Below are 22466 nucleotides of genomic sequence, written 5' to 3'. Positions count from 1 at the left end.
AACAACTGCTGAGACTGCCTAAAATCCTTAGTCCTGCTTAAATAATAGCAATTGCCTGTGTACATCTAAAGTGTGCAAAATCTTCTCCCCTTTATTTTGGGGGTCTGCATAAAAGTAGGCAAATGAATAGTTTGGTTTAAAGCCACACTAGAAACCACCTTAGGCATAAAGGAAGGATTAGTGCGTAATGATACCCTATCCTTATGGAAAATCAAAAGGGCTCTACTGCCATAAGGGCCTGCAACTCAGACACCCTTCTTGCAGAAGTAATAGCCAACAGAAAAGCAGTCTTCCATGACAAGTATTTCAATTCAGCAGTAGAGAGTAAGTTTTCCAACACCAAATTGAGATCCCAAGCAGGAGTAGGAGCTCATTGGGGTCTTATATTCTTTGCCCCTCTAAGAAACTGCTTGAACAAAGGATCACGAAAACAATGGTGGGTCACAATCATAGTGAGCTGAAATTGCTGCAGCATGAATCTTAATGGAAGAGAAGGACAAACCTTTGTCCAATAACTCAGTAAGATATTGAAGAGCCACACTCAAATTAGGCTCAGAAATCTCCAAATTCTTTGCTGTACTCCAAAATAAAAACCTCTTCCATTTTACAGCTCTCACTTTCCTTGTACTAGGTCTTCTAGCTTCCATAATCACATTTAAAACTTGTTGAGGAAGTTGAGACCTGCTGTGTTTCAACACAGAATATGCCAGGCTGTTAGATGAAGGCTTGACATTGAGCAGATGACCGTCCTTCTGAGATAGCAGGTGTGGAATCAAAGGTAAAGGCCATGGAGGCTTCCTTACCAGACTCCTTAGTAGTGGGTACCAGTGTTGCCGAGGCCAATCGGGAGCTATTAAAATCATGCTTGGCTTGTCTTGTCTGACCGTTAAGAGCACATTTGGAAGAAGAGGCAGAGGTGGAAAGGCATACACATGAAGATTTTTCCAACTGAAAGAAAGAGCATCCACTTTCCAAGCTGTGTGATGAAACCCCTTTGTGCAAAACTTTGGCAGCTGGTGGTTTAGTGGAGAAGTGAACAGATCTATGTCTGGAGTTCCCCATGACACTGTCAATTTCTGAAATACATGAAGATCCAGTTTCCACTGGGGATCCATGATTTGTCTGCTTAACACATCTGCTAAGGAGTTCTGTGCTCCTGGCAGAAACCTTGCCTGAAGAGTTAGTTGCAAGCTGGCAGTCTCCCATAAAATCATTGCTTGCCTGCATAGAGGATAAGAATGTGTTCCCCTTGTTTGTTGATGTACCACATGACAGTTGTGTTGTCTGTTAGAATCAACACCTGCCCTGGAAGAAGTAACTCCTTGAAAGCCATTAATGCAAACTGGACTGCTAACATCTCCTTCATGTTGATATGTAGATGCTGTAGTCTGGCAGGCCACTTGTCTTGTATCCACTTTCCATTTAGATGAGCTCCCAAGCAATGTCCGAGGCATCTGTTGTTAAAATCTGACTCTGGCGGGTCACAGAGAGTCCCTTGTTTAGGTGACATTCCTGAGCCCACCACAAAAATTCTTTTTGAAGGCAAGGTATTATTTGAATGACAGTGTCCAAATCCTGGCAGTGCTGTGTCCATACATTTTGAGATACCATTGCAGCTTCCTCATATGCAGTTTGGCATTGGGAAGCACCAGAATAGATGCCATGAACCCTAATGCTTGAAGGACTGTCCTTGCAGTCAGCACGGACTGATGAGATAGTTGATGGAAGTAAAGGGATAGACTCTTTTGTTTGTCCGGGGTTAAAAGGCCATCTGGGCTGCTGTATTCAGTCTCACACCCAGAAAGCACATGTCTTGAGAGGGTACTAGACTGGACTTTATTTCGTTCACAGAATACCCTAGGCATCTTAGCACTGCTATAACATATTCCAGATGCTGTAGAAGGTCTTCCTTTTCTTGAGCCAGAATCAGGCAGTCAAGTAAGGATAGATTTGAATTCCTTTTAGCCTGAAGTAAGCTATCACTGGAGCCAGAACCTTTGTGAATACTCTGGGCGCAGTAGATAAGCCAAGGGCAATGCAGAGAACTGATAATGAGAATTTCCAGCTCAAAGCAGATACTTCCTGCAACTGAGTCTTATAGGCACATGAAGGTAAGCTTCCTTGGATCTAAAGTTACCATCCAGTGATCTTTGCCCAGCAGAGGTAAAAGCTGTTGTGTCAACATCTTGAACTTGGGAATGTCCAGATAAGTGTTGAGGATAGATAAATCCAAAATTGGTCTCCACGTGTTCCCCTTCTTTGGTACTAGGAACAGGCGAGAATAAAATCCTAGGCCCCTTTCTGATATAGGGACTGGCTGAATGGCCCCTATTTGTAGTAACAGAGAAATTTGCTTGTGAGCCTCTTTCCTTTGTGGAGGAGGACGTCTGGCATGCCTTTGAAAGGGGCAATGTATGGAAATAAAACCTGTAACCGTGGTGAATGATATCCAACACCCATCTGTCTTGAGTAATTAAATCCCAATTTTCTTTGAAAAGAGACAGTCTTCCTCCCAAAGGGAATCTACTGGCAGCTGCCCTGCCCTCACCAGAAGTCTGAGCAGGTGAACTCCTGTTCTAGGCCTAAAGAACCTACCCCTAGACTGGGATCATAAGCCAGGATATGTCCATCCCTTAGTAGGCCAATTTCTACTAAACTTGGTGGCTGCACCTGCAAAAATCTTTAACAGTTTGCATAGACTTAGCTTTGTCCTCCATTTTCTTTAAAACTGCTTCAAACAACACATCAGACTGTAAAGGAGCATCCAAAATCCTTGTCTTAACATGCTCAGCTAAATTCTGATCCCTCAACCAGGCATGCCTGCGAAGAACAGAACTAGTGGCAGCCACCCTGGAGGCCTGTACAGCATCAAAACCACATTGCAAAGATGCTTACCCACTTGTTCAGACACATGAACTAAATCCAGCAACTCTTTACACTCAATACCTTCCGCCAAAGCATCCACCTTAGATTTCAGTTGTGAAAGGAGATAATTTTGATATTTTAGCATGTGAAACTGACAATTCAACGCCCTCATGGCTAAAGTGGAAGAAGTATACACTTTCTTTCCCCATCTATCAAAGCCCCTTTTTCTTTATCAGTGGGAACAGGGTTTTAACCACAGAGGCCTTAACACCTTTAGGTCCCTGAGAAACAGTTTCGGGTCTGCCCTGGGACTCTTAAAAGATACTTATGAGCTTCAGGCACCCTATAGTACCTATCAGGTTTAACAGGAGCAGGAGGCAAAGAATCAGGGTTCAGGAAGCCTCTGCAAAACATCTTCCACCACATTCAACACACGAGGTATACCTAAAGGCCTATGCTGGGGTAAAAAACAAGAATTCCCTAAGCCTTTTCCTGGAATCAGAGTAATCCTGGCCTTCCCATTTAAAGTGCTCCCTCATGGAATGCAGAGTCTCTGAAAATGAGAAATCCTCAGGAGGGGAATCATCCACATCAGAATCAGAATAAGGAGGATACTCCTGCAAATCTTCCGCAGAAGACTCAGAAGCCTCTGAACACTGTTCAAAACTATCAAACTCAGGTTCCACCCTAGGCCTCTTATCAGGAGGGGCATAGAACCTCTAATCATAGTAATCAAATCTTCTGCCATTTTAAGCATATGTTTCTTAGGCACAGAACCTGAAGTGCTAGGAGAAGCCCCCACTGAAGCTAAACTTGGCCTACCTCTCAAAGAAGTTTTGGAAACAGAAGGAGAGGCTCTAACTACCTTGGGAAGAGAGGGAAGAACAGTTACCTGAGAAGCCCCTCAGCCTGGCCTACCTCCTGAGAAGGCACATCCTGTAACAGTAAAGTCTCTGCCTGAGACTCCAAAGAAACTCCTGGCAAAACCTCTGGCTCCACTGGTTCATCAACTCTATTTGTCCTTGCGCTTCTTGGGCGAAGCGGGCGATCATCCGGCGGCGCATTTTTAATATTAACGCTTCCCAAACACTAACCTGGCACAGTCTAACCTTCTCTTAATAGTGCGTTTGTTAAACCTAGCACAAGGCGGCATCCAACAACGTTGTGCTCAGGCCCTAAACAAGGTATACACAAGGTATGGTAATCCCTATGAGGTATCTGTTTCCCACAAGAAATACAGTTATTCACTTTTCTGACATCCGGTTAAATACTGAGGCAAGAAAAACCAAAATGTTCCCCAGCGGTACTTAGCCAACTCTGATTCGGTCTGAAACTCCGACTTGAAATATTTCAAACTGCTTCTGCATCGGACCATGCGGCAAAAGACGCGTCAGTCTAATGCGCCCTGACCGTCGTCACTACGCTCTGGTATTCGGGCCGACTGGACAGCGGACTACCCAATAGTTAGGACTGCAGCAATGTGGAACGAAGAACATCTGGCAGTTTAAGGCCCTAATGGCCAAGGTTGCAGAGGTGTATACCTTCTTACCCCATCTATCCAGCCCCCTGGAATCTCTATCAGAGGAGGTAGGATTTTTGGCAGTAGTAGCTTTAATGCCCTTGGGTCCCTGTGAAATGGTCTCAGGATCTACAGTAGGATTTTTAAAGAGGAACTTGTGAGAGTCAGGAGCCCTGTAATATCTTTCTGGTTTTCTGGGAGTAGGAGGTAAAGAGTCAGGGCCCAAGCTAGATTCCAGAAAGGCATCATCAACAATGTCCAGTACAGGGGGAATAGCTAAAGACCTGTGTTGGGTTATAGCTAAAGGCCTGTGTTGGGGCAGGAGTTAAGAAATCCCTAAGCCTCTTTTTAGAATCAGAGTAATCCTGGCTTTCCAAGCAAAAATGCTTCCTAAGAGTACGCAAGGTTTAACCACAAGAGAAATCCTCTGGAAGGGAAGCAGGGGGAATAGAGTCCTCAGCATCACAATCCTCATAGGTAGATAAGGGTAAATCCTGGTCATCAGAGGAAACAGAAATTTCAGAATCCTGATCAAAAGAATCATAAGCAAACTCAGTCCTAGGTCTCTTAGTGGAGAAATATCGGCTTCCCCTGACATTTGTTTTTTAGGCATAGAGGCCTGATCATGCAGTATGGGTGTCAGTTTTCTAGGCATGGATCGAGATTTAGGCCTTGAAGAAGAAGATGGCATCGATTTAATATGCAAGTCAGTAGACCTGAATACACCCTCAGAAGCCGGTGCCTGCACAGTGGCTCCAGACCCATCCAAGGTAGAAACATCCGCAGGTTCCACATTTGAGACATTTTGCGACATACACTCTGAATGGGTCTCAGTAGAGGCCTGCGAATTTGAAGTAGCAGGTATCAGGGGCTGTGAAAGTGCCTCACTTAGTACCAGCGAACTGGTGACTAGCTTAGAAGCATTGTCGGCAGCTTTGGGCCTATGCGGTCTGTCTGTCTTTATCTTTGCGTTTTTTCGGAATGTCAGTAGTCGGGTGGCTTACCGAAGCCATATCTGGGTAATTGAATTGAGTACCAAAATATTTAGAAGCATAAATATATCAACGATGAATAGTTCGTTGTTTAAATAAGGCACAAAACCGACAGCGAGGTACGTTGTGGTCAGGGCATAGGCAAGGAATACAATACAAATGAAAATCTTTATGAGGTATTTGCTTTCCACAAGAAATACAATTATTGACTTTTACTGACATCGGTTTGGAGCATGAAAAAGTTTCTCCAACGGGGTACTTAGCTTAGTTGAAGACTTCGGTTCTGAAACTCGAAAATTTAAATTTCAGGAGTCGGCCGACCAGCAATTGCGAACTGCTTCTGCTTCTAGCACCGCACGGCAAGAAAGACTGATGTAATGGCGTCTGCTGCATGCTTTATACCCCTGATTACCTGACGTCATGGAAGATGAGACCAACGCAGGACCCAAGACTTTGATAATCAGGCCGAGTGAGGGCTACCTGCAAGCAGATAACCCAAATGTGATGACTGCAACAGTGAAACACGAAGAGCATCAAAGTTTAGTGCAGACTTCTAAAAGTAGCATGAAGGTAGCTGAATAAAATATTTGTTAAGGAAGCTCTTGCCTTGAGACACAATGTTGATATTTGGGGGAACAAAAAGTATAGGCATTGTTAGGAGAAAATTAATCTGATGGGACCTAAGTACCAGATGCCCAGTGTCATGAATAGCCACAAGAACGGCACTTGTTTTATGTCTGGTGAGAAACGTCCATTTAATAATGGATAGGCTAACATTTTAGAAATTCAAAAAGAAGGAAATTCTTCAACAGTGTGAAGGCAACTCTATGGACCCTATCTCTGTAACAGTCATGGACATGGACTTAAGGTAAAGGTACAAGGAACTTCATAACGCAGTCTGTCAGATAACACCAGTTAGGACTGCACAAGGCAATAAGGTCCATTAGGTGCCTCCAAGAGTTCCAGGAATGACAATTTTAGGCAGACCAAATTAGGTCAAAGCTTTACGTAGCCAAGAGTCCTCATATATAATGTTTGTTGAAGTATCATAAGCATTCACAACCAGGTGAGTTTTATTTCAAATTCTCAGTAAGGTCTCTCATAAAAGCTCTCAAGACAGTTTATCAGAGAACCTAACATACTCAGCTTACAGACCTATAGAAAACCAAAAAATAAATACTGTGAGAAAAATTACTGTACAGTAACGCAGTACAGAGGATCGAAGTAATTATTCATGGAAGCGCACTCACAACAGCATAAGGAGTGAAAACATAACTGTCAGCACATGCATTAAGAATCCTAAAAGTAACAGAAGAATTTCCCATGGACTTAAATGCTTCAGTGTATTTAATTTAAAACTCCTCTGCAAACAAAGAAACAGGATATTCTAATCAAAGCATTTTTTTTGCTCATAACCACACTGCCAGGGAACCTTTTCCATCCAGAAGCTGAATTTTCCCAAACAATTTTAAATACAAAGCACCTTACATAATAGTCTCAAGCAATTACATCTCCACACCTATCATTCTGCTCTGGTTATAGTAATGAGTATTTTGAGTAACTTATAAGCTACCCTAGTTACAGCTTTTAGGGGCTCCATTCATATGCAAGCACCATATACCACAGTTTCAAGGCCAAGTCTTTAATGCTCCCTCCAGCATACCATAAACAGCCGAATACTGAACCAAACAGACTTATTTATTACTTATTTATTTACATTTGTTAACTGGGTAGTGTCCGACTGGGTCAGTAGCCCGTTTTCTGTAGAGACCTGGGGAGAAAAGCTCCAGTAACAAAAAACATACGTAACAATTTGAAACAACAAGTAAGAAATATAGCAGACAAAAGAAAAAGTATGCTAACTAAAAACAACTAATAGAATTGTTTAAGTAACAAATATAGAACATAGCATAAGAACAGAGGTATTGTGTAACTGAATAATCAAATATTGGTCAGATAGCAAAGCCAAAAAACATACAGCATAGCATAAAACAGAGGTATTGATATCACTGCGTAATCAAATATCTGTCAAGCTGCATAATAAATAATAATAAATAAATAAGTACCTGATGGGCTAGTTCAGGCATACTGGATGAGTTATAAAGGAAGCCAGGAACCAGACACAATATACAAAACACAACATGTATGACTTGTATGAACCTTAATTCTTGTACTCTTTGAAATATATACTGCTGAGAGAATTTTCAGCTGGCATTATGCCTTCAAAACCACCCATCATATGTAAACTACACTTCCTTTGAACTGTAACTATTAGTGCATATCTAATTTGTAAGATGCTTTTATTGTGGGAGAATTATTTTTCATCTTTGTATAATGTTTATTCTATTTTATACTTCTATTTGAATTTTCATTGTTATATTTTGTGCAGCTTTTCTCCCCGGGCCTCCGCTGAAAATGGGTTTCCGACCCAGTCAGACTTTCCTGGTCAAACAAATGTCAAACAACTAAATAAATAAATAAAATGTATCTCTATTTTCACAAAAGAATGGGAAGGCACAGCAGTAGCAGTATCAGAATGAGAGTTAATAGGAACAGAAAATACTGGGGGAAACAGAACCAAACTGAGCAAAGTAGTTGGGCTGAATTCCCGAAAGGTAGTGGCCAGACAGATGGGCCACTTTACTCAGTGAGTCTACTATCCACCACGTTCACAGGGAGATCACAGCACATGGACACCATTAGATGTTCGAGTGTATTCACTGTTGCAGTCATCACACCTGGGTTATCTGCCTGCAGGTAGCCCTCAGTCGGCCCGAATACCAGAGTCTTAGTATTACTGCATCGGATGCTGTCGCTTCTTCCATGTCGTCAGGTCATCAGGGGTATAAAACAGGCAGCTGATGCCATTACTCCAGTCTTTCTTGCTGAGGAGGAGCCCGAAGCAGAAGCAGTTCGTAAAAGGATGCCTAATGGGGTACTTAGCTTTAGAAGACTTCAGGATTACAAACTCGAAAAAGAAAATTTCAGGTAGCGGCCAACCAGCACTTGCGAACTGCTTCTTCTTCAGGCTCCTCCTCTGCAAGAAAGAACAGTAGCTCAGTAGCTCTGCACTAAACACAGAGCTTCTCGTGTTTAATGCATTGCAGTTCCGCATTCAACACTAGTAGCTCCGTGTTTAGCGATTTTTGATTGGCCCGTATACCGGCATATGGGCCAATCAAAAATCGCTAAACACTGAGCTTCTCGTGTTTAATGCGGAACACAAGAAGCTCCGTGTTTAGCAATTTTTGATTGGCCCGTATGCCAGGTATACGGGACAATCAAAAAAAAAAAAACACAAACAAAGCGGAGGCTGGCCAGGATTTAAACCGGCAGGGCGGGACTCGGAATCAAGCTGCTGATCTCGGGACAGTCCCGCCCAAATAGGGATGTCTGGCAACCCTGATGCCGAACAGGAGGGGTCCTAGGACTGAGCCCTGGGGAATGCCACTTGTAACCAGTTTAGAGTCAGACTCAGTTCCCGCAACTCTTACCATGTGGCTTCTGTCTGTGAGCCAGTTGGCAACCCATCTCGTGATGTAGGGGTTTATGTTCAGGCTGGTGAGCTTGTCTATAATACCTGAGTGGGGAATGGTGTCGAAGGCCTTTGCAAGGTCTAGGTAGGCTTTGTGGACCACCTTTCCCTCGTCTATAGCCTTGGTAACTATGATCTGCCTTTAACAAAGCCAAACTGGGTAGGGTCCAGTGTTTGGAGGTCTCCAATGTCTCTGTTAATGAGATCCATGATGATGCGTTCCACTGCTTTGCAGACCAAGCTAGTCAGGCTTACAGGGCGATAGTTCCCGGGGTCCACTGTGGCTCCACCTTTGTGGAGTGGAATAACCAATGCTGTGCGCCACTCTGTGGAGCCTGTGGAGAGACTGAGTTTAAACAGTGTGTTTAGGTGAGGGGTTAGTTCATCTTTGAGCTCATGTAGGACGCAGCCTAGGACACCGTCCAGTCCCATTGATGCTGTGTTTTTGGCTTTGGAGAGGGCTGTTTTAACCTGAGTGTCTATGATTTCAGGGGCACTACATTCTTCTGGTATAGTTATGGGCCCTTTTGGGGGTGAGAGGGGGGGTGAAGTTTGCACTGAACCTGTCTGCCAGGATGTTGACTAATTTGGTCAGGTTCACTGTATTTTGTGCCATTCTGCACTAACTCTGAGCAGATATGAGAACTGCCACTTAGATTCTTGACATGATTAGATTAGATTAGATTAGATTAGATTAGATTAGATTAGATTAGATTAGAACTAGGCTAACTCCTCTTTTGGGCCATTTGAAGCCTAGCCAGTTACCCCATGTGAGAATCAAACCCTGCACCTTGTGTCTTTAAGGTAAGCACCTTAACCATTATGTCATCCTCCCACCCTATAGCTAAAGAATGCCTTGTGGTTATCTTTGGAGTCCATGGCAATTTTTCTTTCGAAGCTAGCCTTAGATGATTTTATGAGGGAACGTAGTTTCTTGCTGATACTGATCAGGGATGTTTTCCTTTCTTGGGATTTTACTCTTTTCTGTACTAATTTCCTCCTTCTATTGTATAGCTTGTTTATGGCAGGGGTCCACCAGACTGGTTTAATTTTCTTGGAGGAGTGACTCTAGGTTTTTTTTGGGATAGCACGATCCATGCATTCTTGTAGGTGCCCGTAGAGTGCATTAGTAAAGGATTTTGCAGCTTGGACAGCGTTATCCTTTAGCATGGGGGCTTTGAAACTTCCCACCTCGGTCTTAAGTAATGTGAAGTTTGCTTTTGAGAAGTTTTTCACTGTGGTTTCTTTGACCGGGGGTGGTGGTGGAATGTGGATATCCAGAGTGATTAGTTTATGGTCAGATCTAACCAGTGAGGGGTTGACCTCCGGTGTGGAACACCGGTCGCCCATGTTGGTGATGACCAGGTCCAATAAGTTGTCACCTCTGGTGGGGGTGCTGACCAGTTGATCCAGGGTGTTTGAGTTTACAAATTCTAGGAAATGTTGGGCAAGGGAGTTTGTACTTGAGTAGTTCTTCCAGTTAATGTTTGGGTAATTGAAATCACCAATATCAGGGTGTTTGGTAGGACCTTTATGTTTCCCAGTGTTTCCAGGAATGTGGAGTGGGGGCCCTGGGACATGGTGGGTGATCTGTAGCAAGCTATAATTTGAATAGCAGTTTTTCCCATTGTTACTTGCACATGGATGATCTCTGAAGCATCGTGCTGGCCACTAACCTAGAGGCGTGGGTATCCTTGATGAATATGGGTACTCCCCTGCCTTTTGTATTTCGGTCCGGGTTTTGTGGCTGAAATGTATGGTATGAATTGTAGCCCGATAGTGCTGGGGTGCTCTCTGGAGCCTTAAACCAGGTTTCTGTTACTGCACATATATCGATTTTCTCCATACTGAGGAGTGCCTCGAGTGCATGCATTTTGAAGTTTAGACTTCTGGCATTGAGTAGCATTACCCTCAGTTTTTTGTTACTTGTGCTATTTACGGTGGTGGGTTTGTCTTTTGAGCCTTGCCTAAAAAAGGCACTGTGGGGGTGGCAAGAGCCTTGGCCAGTATTCGAAAGCCTAAGGATGACAGGTGCAAGCCGTCTCTAGTGAAGCTGATGTGGCTTGTCGAGCGTGTCATCCCAGGCTGACAGACACTGGATCCCCTTTGAATGACATTAGAAGCTTAGCCAATTGTTGAAATTGATCATTTTTTCTCTATACCGTGGAATCATTCTTGGTGAGGGCAGGATGCTACTCAGGGTCAGGGTCATACCGGCCTGGGCTACCTTATCAGAGAGCTCCACAATGTCTCTTTTCATGCAGTCCAGGGAGGTACGGCTCAGGTCATTCACACCAACATGGACAATGACATAGTCATATTTGTACTTGTTCTGGAATGACATGAGTGCTTGTTCTGGATGATTCCTGCATGATTCCCTGATTGGGATGTGTAGTTAGGTCTAGGGTGACTAACCAAGCATCCTTGGACAGCATAGGTAGAAGCTGCTGGAGGGTGAGCATTTTGAATTTTGGTATCACTGGAAAGGTGTTTAGAATAGATAGATCAAGGATGGGGTGCCATGTGCCCTCTTTTCTGGGTACCAGGAAGAGTCTGGAGTAGAAACCTTGGCCTATCTGTTCTGCAGGAACATGCTCTATTGCCCTCATAGACAGCAGGGAAAGGACTTGATTTTTGTCCTCTGCCCACTGGTTTGGGGGAAGATCTGGGAACCCTTTTGGGGTTGGTAGAGTGTGGAAATAAAATTTGTATCCCTGGGACACTATGTTGAGGACCCAGCGGTCGTTGGTAATGGTGGCCCAGGTGCTTGCGTGGAAGGAGAGTTTTCCCCCTATGGGCAAGAGCAGGTGGGCAGAGGGAGATGGTGGAAGTGTAAAGTCATTGGGAGTTCTTACAATGAGGGGGTGGCTTAGCACTCCCTGGTTTTGAAGAGCAGGAACTCCATTGCTTAGATCTCTGCATTCTCTGGAGCTGTTGTCTGGGGGGCCTGCTTCCCCGGGGGTCTGGGCTGAGCTGACCTGGAGGGGGCAGGAAAGGACCAGTGCTTGGTAGGGCAATGCCTACTGGACCTTGGTGGCTGGACCTGCAAGATGTCTTTAACTGTCTTCATAGATTTAGCTTTTTCTTCCATCTTTTTATGACCTCCTCTGTCTTGGTGCCTAATAAGTTGTCTTTGTGCAAGGGTGTGTCCAATAATTTGGATTTGACATGGTCTGGCAAGGGCTGTTACTTAAGCCAAGCATGCCTTCTAAGGACAGAACCAGCGACTGCTGCCCTGTAAGATGCTTCTAGGGCATCAAAACCACATTGTAAGGTGTACTTAGTTACTTGACTTGCAGAATGCATTAACACTTGTAACTCTGTTTTCTGCACAAGCAGGAAAAGAAGGTATTTTTTGTTTGAGGAGTTCCATGGTATGTTGCTGATATTTCAGCATATGGAACTGACAATTTAGTGCTCTAATAGAAAGAGTAGCAGAGGTGCATACTTTTTACCCCATCTGTCTAATGCTAGGGAATCCCTATCTGAGGGGGTAGGATTCTTAGCAGAAGTTGCTTTAATTCCTTTAGGTCCTTGAGAGATAACCTCAGGGTCAGCAGCAGGATTTTTGAAAAGAAATTTGTGAGAGTCAGGGACTCTGTAGTACCTGTCAGATTTTCTGGGAGCAGGAGGAAGGGTGGCAGGAGTCAAACTGGATTCCATAAAAATATCATCCACAACATCCAGGACAGGAGGAATGGCCAGGGGTCTGTGCTGTGAAAGATCTAAGAATTCCCTGAGTCTCTTTTTTGACTGAGGGTAGTCCTGACATTCCCATTGGAAATGCTCCCTTAAAAGTATGTAGGGTTTCCCCAAAGGAAAAGTCGCATCAGAATCCTCATAAGCAGAGAGGGGTTGCATATCTTCATATTCAGGTGCATTAGAGTCATTGGACTCCTGTTCAGATAAAACTACTGGGGAAAAATCTCTTTCTTTTGGAAGGGGTAGCCTGACTTCCCCCGATAAACATTATAAGGTCTTCCGCCATTTTAAGCATTTGAGACTGAGGCAAGGAAGCAAGTGCCTGAGCTTGGGTTGTCGTTTTTTTTGGGTGTGGTTCATACCCTGGGCCTTCAAAACTCGGTAGATTTCGAAAGAATGGTAGATGCGAAAGAAGTCGTCGGTCTGTGTCGTGAATCGTTAGTGCGAAGTAATTCCTCGGAAGCCGGTGCCTGCTTAGCAGCTCCGGACCCATCCAAGGTACAGACAGCCACAGGATCCTTAGTCGATGAAGAGTCTCGCGGCATACTGGACTCAGAAAGGGTCACGGTAGCGGCCTGCAAATCCACAGAAGCAGGCATCAGTGGCTGAGAAAGCGCCTCACTGAGGACTGGAGAACTGGCAACTAGCTTAACAGAAGCATCATTGGCAGATATGGACCTCTGCAGTCTGTCTCTGTCTTTATCCTTACGTTTTTTCAGAAGATCTGCTGTCAGATGGCTTACCAAAGCCATATCGGAATTTGAGGACTGAGAGCGAAAATATCTAGCTACAATAAGGGCCCAACGACATATAGTTCTGGCACTGAACAAAGCACAAAAGCGACAGTGGGGGACATCGTGGTCTGGGCCTAAGCAAGTGACACAGTAAGAATGAAAGTCTTGGTGTAGTATTTGCTTTCCACAGGTGAGACAATTGTTAACTTTTTTCTGACATCGGTTAGAGCAAAAAAAAAAAAAAAGTATCCCCAAAGGAGTACTTAGCTTTAGAAGACTTCAACTTCAATTCGGAAATGAAAAACTAAGGTAGCAGCCGACCGGCACTCGTGCAAACTGCTTCTGCTTCGGGCTCTTGGCAAGAAAGACTGATGTAATGGCGTTGGCTGCCTTATTTTATACCACTGATGACCTGATGTCAGTCCTGGAGCGACGGCAACTGACGCAGAAATACTATGCCTCTGGTATTCGGGCCGACTGAGGGCTACCCTGGCAGGGACAATCCAAATGTGATGACTGCAACAGTGAAACACGAAAAACATCATATGTTCCCAGATACCTCTTTCTTCCCCGTCATACCTCCGATATTTGCCATTTACCCGAGTTAAAATTCTTTGTGGAGTCTGCAATGGCTATGAAAATAAGCTGTGGCAACACTTTTTGGGTTTCCCGCATCAGAAGCTGCATTTCTGAGTCAGATTATGCCAGCACTCCCCCAAATCCCATCTGATGGGAGAATCTACACTGACAGCTCACTTACATCCCTTACCCTGCAAGTTCATCCAGTACCCAGGTCACCACATAAAACTGTGACATTTGATGGATAATCAGGGCCAAAACCTCACACAGAGGAGCCAGCTATTACAAGACGCATTTCCAGTAACAAAAAAAAAGGTATTTGGGATGGATGGAAAACTGGGCATCATCCTAAATGGGACAGTATTCAGTGACTGCCTGTACTGCTGCCATGTGTTCCTCAGGAATCACTATAACCTCTCAATATGTAGCCTTGCTAAGGGTACCATTAGAGTGGCCATGCCACATAACCCATAATTCTGTAAAGTAGAATTCTAAGGAATTCCCTAAATGACCTACGTCCTTCACTGCCATATCCTTAAATAAAACATAAAATAATTCTTCTTGACATGTTAGAAAATTTTCCCCTTTATATTACCTAGTAGGACTCTCTATAAATGCAACTGAATTGACCTGCCTGCAGTTAAGTTGGATTTTGGCAGGCTGAGAGAGAAACCCAGAGTTAGAAATCTTTCAAGCACATAGGCCAAGGCCTTTGTAGCTTCTCCTGGGATGGAACCTGAATGAGGCAAACATCTGGATATGAGTAAATGTGAGAATGTCTGTGGTAGTCCAATGGGCTGCCACTCATAACAAACATTTTGTAAACAGTCTGACTGCAAAACTAATGAGCATGGAAGTAAATTGATAATAGCAACTCCCTAGTTTGAATATGAGGCAGCATCTCTGATCTCTGTGAAGAGGTATATGTAGGTAGGGATCCATTAGAGCCAATGCCACCACTGGTGCCTAGAGAGCCAGGAAGGGGAGAACATGTTAAAATTTGAGACTCGCCATCAGTACCAGAGGAGCTGGGGGATCAACTGAGCCCAAAGAGTTAATGGTTTGGGCTTTAGGATTCTTAGACATTTGTCCAGAGTTCATATGTCTCCAAGAACCATTTTTTCTTGGTATGAGGAATAAAAACCTGTGACTTCTGCTCCTCAGAATACCCACTCATTGGACAGCTGCAAATGCAGCTCCTTAATTAGAGTTATTAGATCCTTCTGTTACCTTGAGACAAATGTGATTCTCTGGACTCAGTGAAGTCTTGAAATATAGTCTGTGACCTTTTGATAAAACGTTTTAAACATGTTTTCGTTTGGTAACATCTGCCCATTGCTGCTATAACTGGCCAGCTGGTCTCCAATCACTTGAGAATGTGAAGGTGGAAATGATGGAAAGACGGGCAGGGGTGGTTTCTGTGGTCGGTGAAGGGAAAACAGCATATATAGTCACTGCTGCTGCTCCTTATTGTGGTACTGATTGTCCCTATACCTTCCTTTGTTATCAATCTGTCACATTCTCTTATGGGTAGCCTTTGTACCTTTTTGATGTTGCCTTTTCCTTGCCTCTAGTAGTAAGACCACTGCTCAATTGGGTAATTCCTGCTGCACTTGGGAATAGTGGGGTGAAATAATTGCTTAAATGGCTCTATAGACCTCCCCTGCTCCTCCAGTATTTTAAAATAATCTGACCAATAAAACGTCTCAATTATCTACACAGCCCCCAGCACTTAAAATCATACGGACATAAATCACAACATAAAAATACATAACATTTAATACATAATAATAAAAATACCTTATAAATATTATCTCTTAACAGCTTTCAATTTTAAAATTCCATTAATGGACAAAGCTTCATTTAAGCCTAGCCAATACCTTGCATTTAGACGTAGTTGCCACGCCAGTTCAGCTTTTTACAATAGTAATGGCCAGGCACCTCCCCTTTCTGGTACATGCAAAATATCTAGAACAATAAATCTAAACTCATGTCCTGGGTTATACATAATGTGTTTCGCTAGAGCATTGAACTCTTTTTGGTCCCTTATATTCCTAACATGTTCCCCTATCCTATTTCATTCCAACCATTTTATTGGCTGGATTATTTGTGTGCTTACTGAGGAGGGCATGACGTTTTATAGCATTGGCTATTTAAAAAGGTGTTGAATTAATTTTATTACATCTGATTAAGTTCCCTTTGTAAATTGTCTTTTGGAATGAAAGCGCTTATATTGACTGTGGATTTATACAATGAACTGCCTGTAGTTTGATCCTCTTGTCTGTGACTGTTTGCTGCTTGGATTAGCTCGCTTTACATTTCTCCATTTGGATTTTGTGTAACTTTACCATAACTGTTGATGTTCGAGCATGCTCCCCATTGCAGTAGTGATAACTCTTAGTGCTTCAGTTACAGGCAGACTGATGTTCGACCTGACTTATGGAGCTTGTTTTCCTTCCCCTACCTCACTGGGAGGATGACCTCCCACCTGGACATCAGCACACCTGTAGAATAACAAAGATGTCTGCCAGTGCCATTTTCAGTTCTTTCTTTTTTGTCACTATCAGCTGCACAGGTTTGGTCTGAAGCCAGAGCAACAGCCACTCAGGATACAAATATACCCAAAGATGGCAGTCCAACCAGAAAAACGATTACAGCTCCCTTTACATATAACAGGCAAACCTGAGTGGTGGTACACTGTACTGTTATAAGAGAGAGAAGGGGAGGAAACAGGTGGCTGGATATCCCAGAAAGGCATCTGGACTGACCAGAACTGATGAAGGGCTTTGGCTCAAGAGGACATACTTTCTTTCAAGAGTATGGCAGCCACCTGAGGGGTATCACTTAAGGTTTCAGTCCAAGGACTTTGCCTTGAGCTACCTATTGAAATATCAGTACTCATAATGTCAAGTGCTGACATGCCATGAAAAAAAGATAGAAAAAGCAAAACAGCAAAGCTCATCAAACATCACTCTTCTCCTTTAAACTTGTTTTTTTTTTTTTTGCAGGAGGCAAGCCTCCCTGCAATCCCCAATGTAGGAGGCAAAGCCCACCTACACTCCCATATCTCAGATAAAAAGGGCCATCTTAGACTTAGTGTATGTAAGCTTATTTTATTCATCCTTCAGTCTCTACATTACAGGACTCCCTATAGTGGGGTCTTTGCTTTGAGAGGATGTGCTTTCCTTTAAGAGGACGGCAAGCTCTTGAGGGGCATCACCACAGCCTTCCATCCTAGAAGACATTAGGACACGTGACCTCTAAAGTCTAGACTGCAAAGGCTCCATACTGGACACAATACCCTCAAGTCTAGGGAGACCTTAGGACTTGATAGATATGCTGTCTGCCTCTCGAGATCCCTTCTCAAATCAGCATTTCTTTTTATGTTTTTTTTAAGTGAAGCATCTGCAGAAAATGTGGATGAAGCCACAGAGCCCTGAACAAGGTGTACAACCTTCACTGGTTCAAACAGTCCTGGCTTTGTTGTCTGCCTGATTGTGTAAAAGTTGGACCTAACACATCCTCCCCAGAACAGACAAGCACTAAATGTCCTTATAAGCAATTTTGACTTCTATAAGAACTGCATCTGTTAACTTCAGAAAATAGCACCTATCCTTGATGCTCCCCCAAAACTCCTAATCTTCAAACAAAAAAAAAATACATAACTAGAATGAAACTTTTTTTTTCTCCCCAATGGGGTACTTATCCGAATCCTGACAGCAGACTGAAATGACAGACAGACTACACTCAGTATTCACATTGACTAATGACCCTTACTTTCTCATAATTTGAGCCAGCAAAAGAAAGGGAGAGAAGCTCTGGATGTCAGGCCTTCTACAGCAGAAGTGTAAAGAATTAGGCCTAGTGTACCAGTTGACAACATTAAGAATATTCTAGGATTTCTAAAAAAAGAACAAAACATGCCTGGAAATATTAAAAACAACTTAAAAGAACAACACAGAGGACAGAGTTCAATCTGCTCCATAAACAGTTTCTAACCAGCTAGTACTGCATCACAAAGATGTTCTTAACTCTATCACTGGTCAGGGCACATATTATTCAATCTTATATATTACTTCGTATGTATGACATTATATACGTCTTTCGGTTTTTCCCAGTTAGGGGTCGCCACAGCGGAACTCCGGTCCACTAATGATTGGTAGTTGATATTTACGTGCCGAGTTACCAGCCCTGACGCACAACCTTTAACGAAGGTACGCCCATTCACGCATGCCTCCATGCAGAAGACACTCTAGCTAAGAATCGAACCGGACAGCGTCTTACTGTAAGACGACAACGCTACCACAGCACCACCACCGTGGGTACTTCGTAAGTATGACATAACATGCTATGTATTACTTCATATGTATGACATAACACTTCTTACAGCATGTCATTCTGACAATCAAAAAGCTGAGTGTTTTTTCACAAAGTATTCTATGGTGCTGTCTGCAACAAACCATGACAACGAAGCTATGTTACAGCTTCCACTGTAACCAAATTAGGAGTAATTCTGAAATGGTTAACTTGTGTTGTGAATGAACCAGCTCACTGTACTGAGCATGTACAGGTCATGTCATGTGGCTGGTGCGTTGTGGTCTATTAAACCACTTAATTCCTCAAATAATTATTCTTACCTGTAGTTTCCCTTTTTGCTAAGCTGCTCCTTGAAGTGACCCAATGTTAGACTCTGAGCCTTCAGCATTCTCCTGTAGGGGATCTCTTCACCACAGAAAAAGTAGGTAACAACCAGCTCACCAGATTGGGAAGACTGTAGTGCCACCTGTTTCTTTGGATCTTTGTGTCTAAAAATGAACAATTTTTACATGTTGAGTTTTTTGCATTATAAAAGACACCACATAAATAAAAACAGGTACACAGCTGAGAGTGTTAGCACTATAAACTACAGTTGTGTACACTTACCATAAATGTAGATGTTCAAGTGTATTCACTGTTGCAGTCATCACATTTGCGTTATCTGCTTGCAGGTAGCCTTCAGTCGGCCTGAATACCAGAGACTTAGTATTTCTGTGCCGGATGCTGTCGCTCCAGGACTGACGTCAGATCGTCAGGGGTATAAAAACAGGCAACCGACGCCATTACATCAGTTTTTCTTGCCCCAAATGTCAGGAGCCCGCCAAATAGGGAGCTAAGTTATGGTGGGGAAAAAACAATAATAAAATGTAAATACCAATACCCCTGCAAGGGGTGAGTATTATACACAGGGAGGAGAGAGACAGAGAGAGAGAAAGAGAGAGAGAGAGAGAGAGAGAGAGAAACCATGGGTCTGGAGGGTGAGAAACCAGGACTGAAACAGTGAATACACTCGAACATCTACATTTATGGTAAGTTTTCACAACTGTACTATGTTCTTTGTGTTTCACTGTTGCAGTCATCACACTTGGGTGGATTCCCAAAGCTGAAGAAGGGTGGAGGCAGTCAAGAAGAGTTAGGGCTGGCTAATATGCCTTGCAGAACTGCTGTTGCAAAACCTGCCCTGGATTTAGAAAAGACAGGCAAGTGGTAATGCTTGGTGAAGGTGTGTACAGAACTCCAGGTAGCAGCTTCCAGGATGTCCCTGGTAGAGACTCCCCTGAGAAATGCTGTAGAAGTAGAAGTTGCCCTAGTGGAATGTGTTCTGACCCCCTGAGGGGTTGGTTTCCCATGGTGCTTGTAGCAGAAATGGATGCAGTGTGATATCCATTTGGAAACTGCTTGTTTTGAAATGGCCTTGCCCTCTGCCACTGTTGCAAAGCTGACTAGTAACTGGTCAGATTTTCTGAAGGGCTTAGTCCTATCAAGGTAGAATCTGAGCTGTCTGTGCACGTCTAAGGAGTGCAGGATCCTTTCCCTTTTATTCTGAGGATTAGGGAAAAAAGCTGACAAATGGATGGATTGGTTTAGAGCCACACTGGACACCACTTTAGGCATAAAGGAAGGGTTAGTCCTGAGGAAAACCCTGTCAGCGTTGAAAATAATGAAGGGTTCCACAGCCATAAGTGGTTGTAGCTCAGACACTCTCCTAGCTGAAGTGATGGCCAGAAGCAAGGCTGTTTTCCAAGGGAGGAACTTTAACTCTGCTGATGCTGCAGGTTCAAAGGGGGGGGGGGGAGTGTGAGTTTTTCCAGTACAAAGTTAAGGTCCCAAGCAAGGGTGGGTGCTCTCCTAGGTGGCCTTAAGTTGTTTTGCCTCTCTCAGGAACTGTTTGATAAGATAGTACGAGAAGAGAGGTGGCTCAGTGTTGTAATGAGCCTAAATGGCTGAAGCATGTATCTTAATGGAGGAGAAGGACAGGCCTCTGTGGAGTAGATCTGCTAAGTAATCCAGGATTAGAGGCAGGGAGGGCAGAGTTGTGTCCTCTCCTTTAGAGTGAATCCAGGAGCAGTACTTTTTCCACTTATCAGCATAGGATTTTTTTTGTACTGGGTCTTCTGGCTTCAAGAATGATGTCCAGCACCTGTTTGCTTAGGGTTGCTGGGGGAGAATTCAAGGAATAAGCCAGGCTGCAAGATTTAGGGTTTGCAGTTGTGGATGCAAAATCAGTCCCTCCTGCTGAGAGAGCAAGGTTGGGTTCTGTTGTAGGTGCCAGGGTGGCACCGGTGACGGGCTGCGCAGGAGTGGGTACCAGTGCTGGCGTGGCCAGTCTGGGGAAATCAGAATTGTCCTTCGACTGTCCTGTCTTATCTTGAGTAATACTCTTGAGACAAGGGGCAAAGGGGGAAAGGTATAGATTGAGAGATTTACCCACTGAAAAGAAAGGGCATCCACTTTCCAGGCCCTGCTGTGAGGGTTCCTGGTGCAGAATTTGCTGAGCTGGTGGCTGTAGGGGGAGACAAAGAGATCCACCTCTGGGATCCCCCATTTCTGAATCAGAAGGTTGAAGGTGCTGGGCTCCAACTGCCACTCATGTGGTTCTAGGAGATTTCTGCTTAAGTCGCCTGACAGTGAGTTTTGTTTGCCTGGCAGGAATTGAGCTTGCAGATGGACCTGCATGTCCAAGGCCATGGTCCGCAGGGCCATGGCTAACCTGCAGAGTGGGAAAGAGTGGGTTCCCCCCTGCTTGTTGATGTACCACATAACTGTGGTGTTGTCTGTTATTATTAGAAGTTGTGCTGGAAAGAGTAGGGATCTGAAAGCTGTCAGGGCATTCTGCACAACTAGCATCTCTTTTTGGTTGATGTGCAGATGAATTTGACTTGGGCTCCAGTGGCCCTGAATGCATTTGCCGTCCATGTGTGCTCCCCAGGCATAGTCTGATGCATCTGTGGTTAGGGTCTGTGTGGCATGGGGGTTGAGTAAAGGGCAGTCCCTTGTTGTGGTTGCATGCTTCTGCTCAACAAAGGAACTCTGTCCTTAGACACCTCTCTCTCTTAGACACCTCTCTCTCCAATGTGTCTACTATGCATTTGCATAAATTTATACAAACAAAAATAATGTATTGTTGACCTATTGAACTATATCAATGTAAAATTATGTTACTAAGCTTCTTTTTAATGCAACTTTAACTTTATGCATGTAATCTTTTTGCTATAACTGCTATTATATCAATATTGTTTAAAATTGTACTACTGGAGCTTTTCTCCTCGGGTCTCCACTGAAAATGGGCCACAAGCCCAGTTGGACAAACCCTGTTAACAAATGTCAATAAATAAATAAATAAAAATAAATAAGACAGGGTATGATAGGAATGACTGTTTCCCGATCCTGAGAATGTTGGCACCAAAAACTTTTTAAGTACCATCAAAGTTTCCTCATATGCAGTCTTGCATATGGAATTAGCAGTATACATGACGCCATGAACCCTAGGGCCTGCAGTACTTTTCTTGCAGATAGCAGGGTTCTGGTGGCCATTTGTTTGAAGTAGGCTGTCAAATAAGACTTGTTTTTCTGAAGTGAGGAATGCCATCTGGGATGTTGTGTCTAAGCTTGCCTCCAGGAATACAATCTTTTGACTGGGTACCAGTTTTGATTTATATTCGTTGATGGTGTACCCCAAGGAAGTGAGAAGGCTTTTCACAAATGTCAGGTGCTGCAACAGCAATTCCTGACTGTCCATCTGAATCAGGCAGTCGTCCAAGTATGGGTAAATTTGGATATTTCTCTGCCTGCAGTAAGCAATGGCTGGAGCCAGGCATTTTGTAAATACTCTGGGCGCAGTGGATAAGCCAAAGGGAAGTGCAGAGAACTGATAATGCATAGATCCAGCCCTGAAACGCAAACACTTCCTGCATGACTACCTTACAGGGATGTGCAGATAGGCTTCTTTTAAGTCTAGGGTGATTAACCAGGCATCCTTGGCTAGAATAAGTAGAAGCTGTTGCAGGGTAAGCATTTTGAATTTTGGTACCACCAGGAAGGTGTTGAGAATTGAAAGATCCAGGATTGGGTGCCAAGAGCCCTCTTTTCTGGGTACCAGGAAGAGTCTGTAATAGAACCCTTGACCTATCTGTTCTACTGGAACCGGCTGAATAGCTCAGATGGAGAGCAGGGAAAGAACTTGGCTTTGAGCCTCTGCCCACTAATCTGGAGAAAGGTCTAGG

General features: G+C 43.7%; 1 protein-coding gene across 2 annotated transcripts in view; it reads right to left on the bottom strand.

Annotated features, from left to right (window-relative positions):
- The window catches only part of AXIN2 (axin 2), a 94107-nt gene that overhangs the window by 16315 nt on the left and 55326 nt on the right, over positions 1 to 22466 (bottom strand). For both annotated transcript variants that reach the window (XM_044085109.1, XM_044085110.1), the window contains exon 9: positions 18564 to 18731. In XM_044085109.1, the coding sequence (XP_043941044.1) occupies positions 18564 to 18731 (168 nt within the window). The remainder of the gene's footprint in view (positions 1 to 18563; positions 18732 to 22466) is intronic.

The sequence above is a fragment of the Protopterus annectens genome, chromosome 10.part0 (genome assembly GCF_019279795.1).
Source record: "Protopterus annectens isolate FY-2018-M chromosome 10.part0, PAN1.0, whole genome shotgun sequence".
In the NCBI taxonomy this organism is placed as follows: domain Eukaryota; kingdom Metazoa; phylum Chordata; order Ceratodontiformes; family Protopteridae; genus Protopterus; species Protopterus annectens.
Note: the sequence above shows the minus strand (reverse complement) of the source record. Positions and strands in the feature narration are given on the sequence as shown.